Raw genomic sequence first — 11905 nt, forward strand, 5'->3', positions numbered from 1 at the left:
TTCACCACTTGTGAAGCGACTCCCCTGCAGGTGGGGAGCTGGGGGCTCGAACCGGGATCCTTACGCCGGTCCTTGCACTTTGCGTCACGTGCACTTAACCTGCTGCTCTACCCACCGACTCCCTCCTCCTCTCTTTTATTAATATGCAATTTTTTTTTTATAATCACCGAGGCTTGGCTTGGTGTCTGCATGACAAATCCACCATTCCGGGGCCAGGTGGTGGTGCACCTGATTGAGCTCACATGTTTCAGTGCACAAGGACCCAGCTTTGAACCCCCAGACCCCACCTGTAGTGGGGGAAAGCTTTGCAGGTGGTGAAGTAAGGCTGCAGGTATCTCTCTTTCTCTCTCCCTCTCTATCGCCCCCTTCCCCTCTCGATCTCTGGCTGTCCCTAGCTAATAAATAAAGATAATAAAAAATAAAATAATAAATCCACCACTCCCAGTAGCCATTTTTTTTCCCATTTGTTTTTTAATTTGATAGGACACAGGGAAATAGGAAAGGAGAGACAGAGAGACACCTGCTGCTTGAACTGGGAGTTTCAGCCACCCTTCCACCTTCTCCCCAAGAGATGGGACCAGCTGAAGAAGGTCAGACATCTACCTAGAGCCTTCTATGGCAACCTCTTGCCCAGAGAGCACAGGAAAAAATCAAGTTGCCGTCACCCCCAGACTCAAGAGACCCTCATTTTCCTGTTTTGGTCTCTCCTCATCACCCTCATGCCTGCTCCAGAAAATACCAGGCTTGTGGCTGGGCAGTGGCACTCCTGGTTGATGCACAAGGATCCAGGTTCAAGCTCCCAGCTCGCATCTGCAAGGGGAAAGCTTCACAAGTGGTGAAGCAGGGCTGCAGCTCTCTCTCTCTCTCTCTCTGTGTGTGTGTCTCTACCTCCTTCCCTCTAAATTTCTCTCTGTCCTATCAGATTAAATACATAAAGTTAAAAAAAAAAAAAACCAGGCGTTTAAATCAAACCCCTGGCAGCCACCAACCTCAGGGCCTTTGCACCTGCCATGCCCTGGTGCCCAAATGCTGTTCCTTTTGCTGGGTAAGGGTGTAAGTCCCAGGATGACTTCTCTCCAGCTTATGCGACATGGGGACACCACCCCTTCAAATCGGGGTCACTTTGATGTAACAGCTTAAGCTCCATCACCCTCAATGTGAGCATCCCAGGGGGGCAAGGATGTGTCCCCAATCTGCATTTTCTGTCATCTCTCTTACTGTGTATTTTCCCCTCTTGTTCTTGTAAATTCTTTCATTTCCAAAATAAAATAATGATGATAATAATAATAATAATAAAAAGAAGAAGGAAGTTTGGGGAGGGCAGTTCTTAGCAGCAGGACACAACTCAGTCCTTGGTGGGGGTGGGCGCCAGAGTCTGAGCCGCTACTGTCGTGGTGGGGGGGTCCCCAGGCCCCCCGGTGTCCCCGCTGATGTCTCTCTGTGGCGAGGAGCGCCCTGAGCGGCTGGAGCGACTGTCTAAGCTGGGAGTCAGCCAGTGGTGCAGGGCTCCCGAGGCCCCTGGGCCAGCGCCAACTGTCCCCTCCCGTCGAGGGGCGCTGGATCCAAGTCCTGCCCCTCGGGGGCGGCGGCCACAGCAGAGTAGCCTCAGCAGTGCGTGGCGGAGGTCTTGGTTGGTGAGAGTGTAGATGATGGGGTTCAGAAGCGAGTTGGCCATAGCCAGGCCCAGGAAGGGGTCGGCCTGTAGGAGCACCGGGCAGGCCCTGGCAGGGCACGCCACGTCGAGCAGAAGCAGTAAGAACAGGGGCCCCCAGCAGGCCACGAAGGCCACCAGCACCACGCTGAGGGTGCGCAGAAGGGCCAGCGAGCGAGGGGTGCGCCCAGGGGGGCCCCCCGGACGCCGGGCCCCTAGACGGCGCGCGTTGGAGCGCACTTGGCAGTAGATGTGTCCATACAGGGCGCAGATGGTGGCCAGCACGGCCAGGCAGAGCAGGACGCAGAAGAGGAGGTAGGCCTTGGCATAGAGGGGCAGCACGGTGGAGCAGGCCTCCAGACGCCCCAGGCAGTTCCAACCCAGCGCAGGGAGCAGCCCCAGGCCCAGCGCCAGCCCCCAGGCGCCGGCCGCCAGCGCCAACGTGCGCCCCCGACGGGACGGGCCCGGAGGTGGCCCCCTGCGCGCCATGGTGAGGCGGCGCTCCAGCGCGATGGCCAGGAGGCTGAGCAGGGACGCGCCCAGCGCCACGAACACGCCGCCCTCCCGGGCGAACCACAGGGCTGGAGACAGGCGCAAGGTCAGGGGCCCCGACAGCAGGATGTTGGCGGCGTAGGCGGCGCCGGCCAGCAGGTCCGACAGGGCCAGGCTGCCCAGGAGCAGGAACATGGGTGCGTGGAAGCGCGGGTGGCGCCCCAGGGCGCCCAGAACCAGCAGATTCTCCAGCACGATGAGCGCGCACACCGCCAGGCACACGGCCGCGTCGGCGCGCAGCCCGGCGCCGGGCTGGTAGCGGGCGCCCCGAAGCTTCCCGGTGTAGTTGTAATGCAGGACGATCAGCTCGCTCACCGGCGCCGGCCTCAGCAGGCCCGTCTCCATGGGGCGCCCCCCGACAGGACCCTGAGGCTGCGGAGTGGGAGGGGGAGACGGGGGAAGGGGGTCAGGCCCCTCACCCTCCCAGCACCCTCCCCACGATGCGGGACCCCCCCCCCGGGGAAATGGGGGCTTCACTTCCTGTAACACACTCCCTAGTAGCCTGAGTGTGTGTGTGTGTGGAGGGGGGGGCAGGGGCCAGAGAAATATAGAGAGATAGAGAGAAGGAGAGACAGAGAGAAAGGAGGAGAGGGCCGAGGAGATAGCATAATGGTTCTGCAAAGAGACTCTCATCCCTCAGGCTCTGAAGTCCCAGGTTCAATCCCACGCACTACCAGAAGCCAGAGCTGAGCAGTGCTCTGGTATTAAAAGAAAAAAGAAAAAGAGGAAGAAAGAGAGAGGGAGGTAGAAAGGAAGAGAGGGGGAGTGAGGCTGTAGAGCAGCGGGTTAAGCACAGGTGGTGCGAAGCCCAAGGACCGCCATAAGGATCGGGGTTCAAGCCCCCAGCTCCCCACCTGCGGGGGAGTCGCTTCACGGGCAGTGAAGCAGGTCTGCAGGTGTCTGTCTTTCTCTCCCCCTCTCTGTCTGCCCCTCCTCTCTCCATGTCTCTCTGTCCTATCCAACAAGAACGACATCAATAATAACTACAATAAAACAAGGGCAATGAAAGGGAATAAGTAAATAAATATTTTTAAAAAGGAAGAGAGGGAGAGAGACAGAAAGAGAGACAGAGAGGGAGAGAAAGACAGAGAGAGATAGAGACACACACAGAGAGGGAGAGGTAGTGAGAAACACATAGAGGGAAAGAGAGATAGAGACAGAGAGGGAGAGAAAACCAGAGAGGGAGATGTATAGAGAGGGAGAGAAAGAGGAAGGGAGAGACAGAAGGAGAGAGGAGAAGAAAAGAGAAAGAAAAAATGGCATGCAGGGAGAGGCTGGGCTGTGGTACACACAGGTTATTACCAGGAGCAAGGACTCAGGTTCAAGCCCCAAGTCCCCACCTGCAGGGGGGCAAGTTTCACGAATGGCAAAGCAGAGCTGCAGGTGTCTGTCTGCTTTCTCTCTGTCTCTCCCTTTCCTATCTTAGTTTCTCTCTGTCATGACCCAATAAATAAAAGTATAAAGTATAAGAAAGTGTCTACAGGCAGCGTCATCTACAGTATCACGTTTCTGCAGAGACTCTCCTGCCTGAGGCTCCAAAAGTCCCAGGTTCAATCCCCTGCACCACCAGAAGCCAGAGCTGAGCAAGATCCCTTCTCTCTCTCTCTCTGTATCCATCTGTATCTCCCTGTAACTTTCTCTGTCATTAAAGTAAAACCAATAAAATATTTGAAAAAAAATCGTATTACATTAAAAAAAAACAAAACTATCAACCAATTACACCCCGCGAGTATAAGAAGTTCACATGCAGGTGACCCATACAGGAACACACATTCACTGCTGGGGACAAGGTCTCAGGGGCCCAGACCACAGTTTCACAACCACCACCTACACTCAGGCGGGGGGCGGGGGGACACAGTATACGCTCCCCTCCCCTGCCCCCTTCAGGCAGGACTCTCTCCTGCCCAGACCCTTCATCCTTCACAGAATCTTGAGAAAATTGTGCCTTCCACCGTTTTTATTTCATTAACTAGTTAAAATTTAAAGACTTATTCACGGGAGGGAGGGAGAGAAAGAGAGAGAGAGAGAGAGAAGGATGGAACTTGGGACCTCAGGCTTGAGAGTCCGATGCTTTATCCATTGCACCCCCTCTGAGGCTACTTAATGAATCAATTAATTAATATTTATTATCTCTGGGAATCAGTGCCTGCACCATTCACTCACTCACAGTGGAGTCCGGTGATGTTTACTTTAAAATTTTTGCTTATTTCCTTCGTTTGGCTAGGGCAGAGATTGAGAAGGGAGAGGGGAAGATAGAGAAGGAGAGAGACAGAGAGACACCTGCAGCCCTGCTTCACCACTCGGGAAGCTTCCCCCCTGCAGGTGGGGACTGGGGGTTTGAACCTGGGTCCCTGGGCATGATGATGAGCCCTTCTCCTGTGCATGGTGCTCCCATGTGCTGCCTGGGGACTCAAACCCATTTCCTTGTCCATAGTTAAGCGTGTACTCTACCAGCTGAGCCATCTCCCAGTCCCTTTCCTAATATTTTTTTTTGCAGTGCTGGGGGCTTGGCATGTGTGTGAATAGGCTTCCTTGCCAATATTTTCACTCTTTTTGAAAGAGAGAGAGAGAAAGGAGAAGAGAAGGAGAATGAGGAGGAGGAGGAGAAACAGAAGGAGAAGGGGAAGGAGAGAAAAAGACAAGAGACCCCACAGCTGGTCTCACCCTCCATGGGCTCCCTGGGTGCTGTGCAGGGTGCTGAGAGACCCCACAGCCCTGCCCACCCTCCATGGGGCTCCCTGAGTGCTGTGCAGGGTGCTGAGAGAGGAGAGACCCCACAGCCCTGCCTACCCTCCATGGGGCTCCCTGGGTGCTGTCCATGGTGCTGAGAGGAGAGACCCCACAGCCCTGCCCACCCTCCATGGGCTCCCTGGGTGCTGTGCAGAGTGCTGAGAGAGGAGAGACCCCACAGCCCTGCCCACCCTCCATGGGGCTCCCTGGGTGCTGTCCATGGTGCTGAGAGGAGAGACCCCCACAGCCCTGCCCACCCTCCATGGGGCTCCCTGGGTGCTGTCCATGGTGCTGAGAGGAGAGACCCCACAGCCCTGCCCACCCTCCATGGGCTCCCTGGGTGCTGTGCAGAGTGCTGAGAGAGGAGAGACCCCACAGCCCTGCCCACCCTCCATGGGGCTCACTGGGTGCTGTCCATGGTGCTGAGAGGAGAGACCCCACAGCCCTGCCCACCCTCCATGGGCTCCCTGGGTGCTGTGCATGGTGCTGAGAGAGGAGAGACCCCACAGCCCTGCCCACCCTCCATGGGGCTCCCTGGGTGCTGTGCATGGTGCTGAGAGAGGAGAGACCCCCACAGCCCTGCCCACCCTCCATGGGGCTCCCTGGGTGCTGTGCATGGTGCTGAGAGAGGTGAGACCCCCACAGCCCTGCCCACCCTCCATGGGCTCCCTGGGTGATGTGCAGGGTGCTGAGAGAGGAGAGACCCCACAGCCCTGCCCACCCTCCATGGGGCTCCCTGGGTGCTGTCCATGGTGCTGAGAGGAGAGACCCCACAGCCCTGCCCACCCTCCATGGGCTCCCTGGGTGCTGTGCATGGTGCTGAGAGAGGAGAGACCCCACAGCCCTGCCCACCCTCCATGGGGCTCCCTGGGTGCTGTGCATGGTGCTGAGAGAGGAGAGACCCCCACAGCCCTGCCCACCCTCCATGGGGCTCCCTGGGTGCTGTGCATGGTGCTGAGAGAGGTGAGACCCCCACAGCCCTGCCCACCCTCCATGGGCTCCCTGGGTGATGTGCAGGGTGCTGAGAGAGGAGAGACCCCACAGCCCTGCCCACCCTCCATGGGCTCCCTGGGTGCTGTGCAGGGTGCTGAGAGAGGAGAGACCCCACAGCCCTGCCCACCCTCCATGGGCTCCCTGGGTGCTGTCCATGGTGCTGAGAGAGGAGAGACCCCACAGCCCTGCCCACCCTCCATGGGCTCCCTGGGTGCTGTGCAGGGTGCTGAGAGACCCCACAGCCCTGCCCACCCTCCATGGGGCTCCCTGGGTGCTGTGCAGGGTGCTGAGAGAGGAGAGACCCCACAGCCCTGCCCACCCTCCATGGGCTCCCTGGGTGCTGTGCAGGGTGCTGAGAGACCCCACAGCCCTGCCCACCCTCCATGGGGCTCCCTGGGTGCTGTGCAGGGTGCTGAGAGAGGAGAGACCCCACAGCCCTGCCCACCCTCCATGGGCTCCCTGGGTGCTGTGCAGGGTGCTGAGAGAGGAGAGACCCCACAGCCCTGCCCACCCTCCATGGGGCTCCCTGGGTGCTGTGCATGGTGCTGAGAGAGGAGAGACCCCACAGCCCTGCCCACCCTCCATGGGCTCCCTGGGTGCTGTGCCTGGTGCTGAGAGGAGAGACCCCACAGCCCTGCCCACCCTCCATGGGCTCCCTGGGTGCTGTGCCTGGTGCTGAGAGAGGAGAGACCCCACAGCCCTGCCCACCCTCCGTGGGGCTCCCTGGGTGCTGTGCAGGGTGCTGAGGAGAGACCCCCACAGCCCTGCCCACCCTCCATGGGGCTCCCTGGGTGTTGTGCAGGGTGCTGAGAGGAGAGACCCCACAGCCCTGTCCACCCTCCATGGGCTCCCTGGGTGTTGTGCAGGGTGCTGAGAGGAGAGACCCCACAGCCCTGCCCTATCTTCCCTGGGGTTCTACTGAGTAAGCTATCTATCTCCCTATCCCCATGAAATATAAAAATAGGGCTGGGGGTGGGGGGTCAGGCAGTGGTGCAGCGGGTTAGATGTGGGGAGATAGCATAATAGTTATGAAAAGACTCTCATGCCTGAGGCTTTGAGATCTCAGGTTCAATCCCCAGTACCACCATAAGGTAGAGTTTAGCAGTGTTTAGGTCACTCTCTCTCTCTTTTTTCCCTCTCTTTCTCTGTATCTCCCTCATTAAAATAAAGTAAATAAAAATTTAAAAAAGAAATATAAAGATGGGAGTCAGGTGGTAGCACAGCGGGTTAAGTGCACGTGGCACAAAGCGCATGGATTGGTACAAGGATCCCGGTTCGAGCCCCCAGCTCCCCACCTGCAGGGGAGTCGCTTCACACGTGGTGAAGCAGGTCTGCAGGTGTCTGTCTTTCTCTCCCCCTCTCTGTCTTCCCTGCCTCTCTCCATTTCTCTCTGTCCTATCTAACAACGATGACATCAATAACAACAACAATAATAACTGCAACAACAATAAAAAAAAACAAGGGCAACAAAAGGGAAAATAAATAAATAAATGTAAAAAAAAAGAAATATAAAGATATAGAGTTGGGAAGACAGCGCAACGGTTCTGCAAAAGACTTTCTTGTCTCAGGTTCTGAGGTCCCGGGTTCCATCCCCAGCAGCACCAGCAGCACCAGAAGCCAAAGCTGAGCAGGGCTTTGAGAATGAATTCATTAACTGATTAATTAATTAATTCAGTAACCCAATGGATGGCATAATGACTAGAACATTCAGCCTAAAACCATGAGTCCCTGAGTTCAATCTCCAGCAACAACCCATGAGCCAGAGAGATGCTCTCTCTCTCCCTCTCTCTTTCTCTCTCATGAATTAATAAACCAGGAGATGCTTCAGCCAATACAGCACACCTTTGGCCATGCACTGGGACATGGGTTCAAACGCCCCAGCCACCACATGGGAGAACTATACAAAGGAGAGGCTTCACAAACTGTGGAGAAGGGCTGTGGGATCTCTCTTCCTTCTTTCTCCCTCTCTCCCTCTCTCCCTTTCACCCACTATCTAAAAAAAAGATCACCACAAGCAGCGGATTCATACCGGTATAAATTTCTGATGAAGCTCACATGACAAGGAAAATAAGCAAACCTTTAAAAATTATTAACAGTTGTAGTCTAGGAGGGGCACAGTGGCTAACGCGTTGGACTCTCAGGCCTGAGGTCCTGAGTTCGATCCCCAATATCACATATGCCAGAGATAGGCTCTGTCTCTGTCTCTCTCTCTCTCTCTCTCTGTGCCTCCAGGGTTGTTGCTGGGGCTTGGTGCCTGCACTACAAATCCACTGCTCCTGGAGGCTATTTTTTTCCCCTTTTGTTGCCCTTGTTGTTTTAGCGTTGTTGTGGTTATTATTATTATTGTTATTGATGTTGTTGTTGGATAGAACAGAGAGAAATGGAGAGAGGAGGGGAAGACAGAGGGGGAGAGAAAGATAGACCCCTGCAGACCTGCTTCACCACTTGTGAAATGACCTCCCTGCAGGTGGGGAGCCGGGGGCTCGAACCAGGATCCTTGTACTGGTCCTTGTGCTTTGTGCTATGGGCACTTAACCCTCTTCCCTACCACCTGGTCCCTCTCTTTCTCTTTCTTTCTTTCTTTCTTTCTTTCTTTCTTTCTTTCTTTCTAATATCTATTCATTTATTTATTTATTCCCTTTTGTTGCCCTTGTTGTTTTATTGCTGTAGTTATTATGGCTGTTGTCGTTGTTGGATAGGACAGAGAGAAATGGAGAGAGGAGGGGAAGACAGAGAAGGGGAGAGAAAGACAGACACCTGCAGACCTGCTTCACCGCCTGTGAGGCGACTCCCCTGCAGGTGGGGAGCCGGGGGCTCGAACCGGGATCCTTACACTGGTCCTTGAGCTTTGAGCCACGTGTGCTTTGCCCAGGTATCTCTCTTTCTCCTTCTCTTTTTAAAAATTTTAGTGCCGGGAGTCAGGCTGTAGCGCAGCGGGTTAAGCGCAGGTGGCGCAAAGCACAAGGACTGGCATAAGGATCCCGGTTCGAACCCCAGCTCCCCACCTGCAGGGGAGTTGCTTCCCAGGCGGTGAAGCAGGTCTTCAGGTGTCTATCTTTCTCTCCTCCTCTCTGTCTTCCCCTCCTCTCTCCATTTCTCTCTGTCCTATCCAACAATGACAACAACAATAATAACGACAAGGGCAACAAAAAGGAATAAATAAATAAAATAAATATTTAAAAATTTTTTAGTACCTTTATTAATTGGATAGAGATAGCCAGAAATTGAGAAGGTAGGGGAGGGAGAGAGGGAGGGAGACAGAAACACCTGAAGTCCCAGGTGGGGACTATGGACTTGAACCCAGGTCATTGTGTACTGTAACATGTGCACTCAACCAGGAACGCCACCCCCACATCCCCTTTCTCTCCCTCTCTATCTCCCCTCCCCTCTCAATTTCTTTCTTTCTTTCTATTTTAAATATTTTATTTACTTATTAATGAGAAGGATAGGAGGAGAGAGAGAGAGAGAGACAGAACCAGACATCACTCTGGTACATGTGCTGCCAGGGATTGAACTTGGGACCTCATGCTTGAGAGTTCAATGCTTTATCCACTGTGCTACCTCCCAGACCACTGAATTTCTCTCTGTTCTGTCAAAATGGAAAAGGGAAATAATTCCCTCCAGGAGTGGTGGATTCATGGTTCCCACACTGAAGAAAAAAAATTACAAAGAGAAAGAGAGAGTAGGACGTCACTGTTCTGCTCCATCATCCACATAGCTTCCTATGGTGCTGTCCATGGTACCCCCAAGTGGTGCTGGGATTCGAACCCTGGGCCACGTCCTACCCTCTACCATGCTCTCCAACTTCTCTCTCGATCCCCATCTCCAATGTGGGAAATTGAGGCTGGAGAGAAGCACTCGGGAGGCATCAAGTTTTCCAACTTGGGCTGGGCTGTGGCTGATCCAGCTGTAACCATGTGCAGCGACTTGGGTTCGAGCCCCCAGTCCGCCACCAGCAGGGGGAAGCTTCACAAATGGTGAAGCAGTGTTGCAGGTGGCTCTCTGTCTCTCTCTTCTGCCTCCCTCTTCCCTCTCGAGTTCTCTCTGTCTCTACCCAACCACACTAATACATATGGTAAAATATATATATATATATATATATATATATATATATATATATATATATATATATATTTCCCCTTTTGTTGCCTTTGTTTTTCATTGTTGTTGTAGTTATTATTGATGTCGTCGTTGTTAGGACAGAGAGAAATGGAGAGAGGAGGGGAAGACAGAGAGGGGGAGAGAAAGACAGACACCTGCAGACCTGCTTCACTGCTTGGGAAGCGACTCCCCTGCAGGTGGGGAGCCGGGGGCTCCAACCGGGATCCTTGCGCGGGTCCTTGTGCTTTGCGCCACCTGTGCTCAACCCACTGGGCTACCACCCGACTCCCGTAAAAATATTTTTTAAAAATAGTGTTTGCGGGGCCAGGCGGTAGTGCACCGGGTTAAACATGTATAGTACGAAATGCAAGGAGCCATGCAAGTGTCCTAGTTCGAATCCCGGCTCCTTCCCACCTGCCGGGGGGGGGGGGGTGGTGGTGGTGTGTGTGTGGGGGGAGTTTCAGAAACCGTGAAGCAGGTCTGCTGGTGTCTCTGCCTCAGAGACAGTTGGGGGTGGGCTTCAGACTCACAGCAGACTTTATACTTTCTCCAGTGGGAATGGAGAGAGAGAGAGAGAGAGAGACTGGCAGGGATGCCCCCGTCCCCGTGCCCCAAACAGAAAGCAAAGGCGGCCTTTTGGGCATCCCTGACGTTAGCCAGCTCCCCCCAAAGTAGGCTTGGGTGTTGTTGGCTTTCTCTCTCCGGCTCAACACCCCCCCCCCCCACCAGACACATCTGCCCAAGGTCATAGGGAATCCCAGTAAGGGGGACCCTCCCCCACCGTGCCCCCCCAAAAATATCCAAGTTGCAGACTCACCAGCGGGCCCCCCAAAATCGCGCTGCCCTGTGCTGATTTAGTGGAGGTGAATGCAGGCGGGGAGTGGCGGGTGGCTGGGGGGGGGTGAAGGGAGCGGGGAGGGCCAGGCTGGAGCTAGCAGTCACCCCCTCCCTCGGGGGCACCGGGCACCCAGCCCGCGGCTGCCAGCCGGTGCCACCCGCCGCGCCCCCGAGCGCGCCCCGGCGCAGACTGGCACCGAGATCCCGCGCCCCCGGGGCTGGGCCGCGCCGTCAGGGCTGAAGGCTCCCAGAGGGCCGAGCCAGGAGGGCCGGTTCTCAGGGGGCCGGGGCGGTCCCCACCCTCCCATGGGTGCCACCCACCGCCTTAGGGGTCCTGGATTAATAAATTGGTGTCCTGTCTCCCCCAGTTTCTCAATTCCCTTTCTTCTGAGTCCTTTTTTGGGGAGTAGGGTAGGGGTCACCCCCAGGGTCCCAGACAGCGCCTCTCAGGAGGGGTCTGCAGCCAAGGGGGGGTGACCTAAGCCGGTGTCCCCTCCCGTCGCCCCCACGTGGGAGGTAGGCCCCGCCTCCTCTCCCTCTCCCCCCTCCCGCCCCGCTGCACCCCCAGAACCATGGCGAGTGGGGGAGGGGCGAGGAGGACTGGGGATTGGGGTGCGACCTTTCCCACTTCCCCCTCCCCAGAAAGGAGGCTACAACTCCAGTGGGTTCCCCCCTCCCGATTCTTTTCCCCCACCTTACCTCCCATTGCTGGGGGAAAAAAAAGTGATTTGTTCCTTTCAACTGTCTCTTGAGCTACAGTTCCTATGGAGGAGAGGCAGTTTGTGGGTGTCCTGGGCGCTTAGGAGGGGCTGGGAAGTGTGTGTGTGTGTGTGTGGGGGAAGGCCAAGGCTTATTCCTCTGGGCATCGCCAGGACTCTCAGTCGATGTGGTGCATGCAATCAGAGAGACCAGCGTGGTGGTGGTGTCGTTGATGGAATTTTTTTGAGTCCACAGTCCTCCACCCTGAAGAGTTCCCTCACCCCATCCCCCAAAGGCAGCGGGGCAGCCAGGCACAGAGCGAGAGCTTCAAAAGGGTTTCAA

At 55.6% G+C, this 11905-nt stretch overlaps 1 protein-coding gene across 1 annotated transcript; it reads right to left on the reverse strand.

Moving 5' to 3' along the window:
- Nucleotides 1-903: 903 nt before the first annotated feature.
- S1PR5 (sphingosine-1-phosphate receptor 5) lies at nucleotides 904-11098 on the reverse strand. Its single transcript, XM_060181718.1, has 2 exons — nucleotides 10845-11098; nucleotides 904-2575 (listed from the first exon to the last, which is right to left on the reverse strand). Exon 2 carries the CDS (start codon nucleotides 2546-2548, stop codon nucleotides 1346-1348), a length of 1203 nt encoding a protein of 400 aa, XP_060037701.1. The 5' UTR covers nucleotides 2549-2575; nucleotides 10845-11098; the 3' UTR covers nucleotides 904-1345.
- Nucleotides 11099-11905: the final 807 nt, after the last annotated feature.

The sequence above is a fragment of the Erinaceus europaeus genome, chromosome 23, assembly GCF_950295315.1.
Source record: "Erinaceus europaeus chromosome 23, mEriEur2.1, whole genome shotgun sequence".
NCBI classification, from domain to species: domain Eukaryota; kingdom Metazoa; phylum Chordata; class Mammalia; order Eulipotyphla; family Erinaceidae; genus Erinaceus; species Erinaceus europaeus.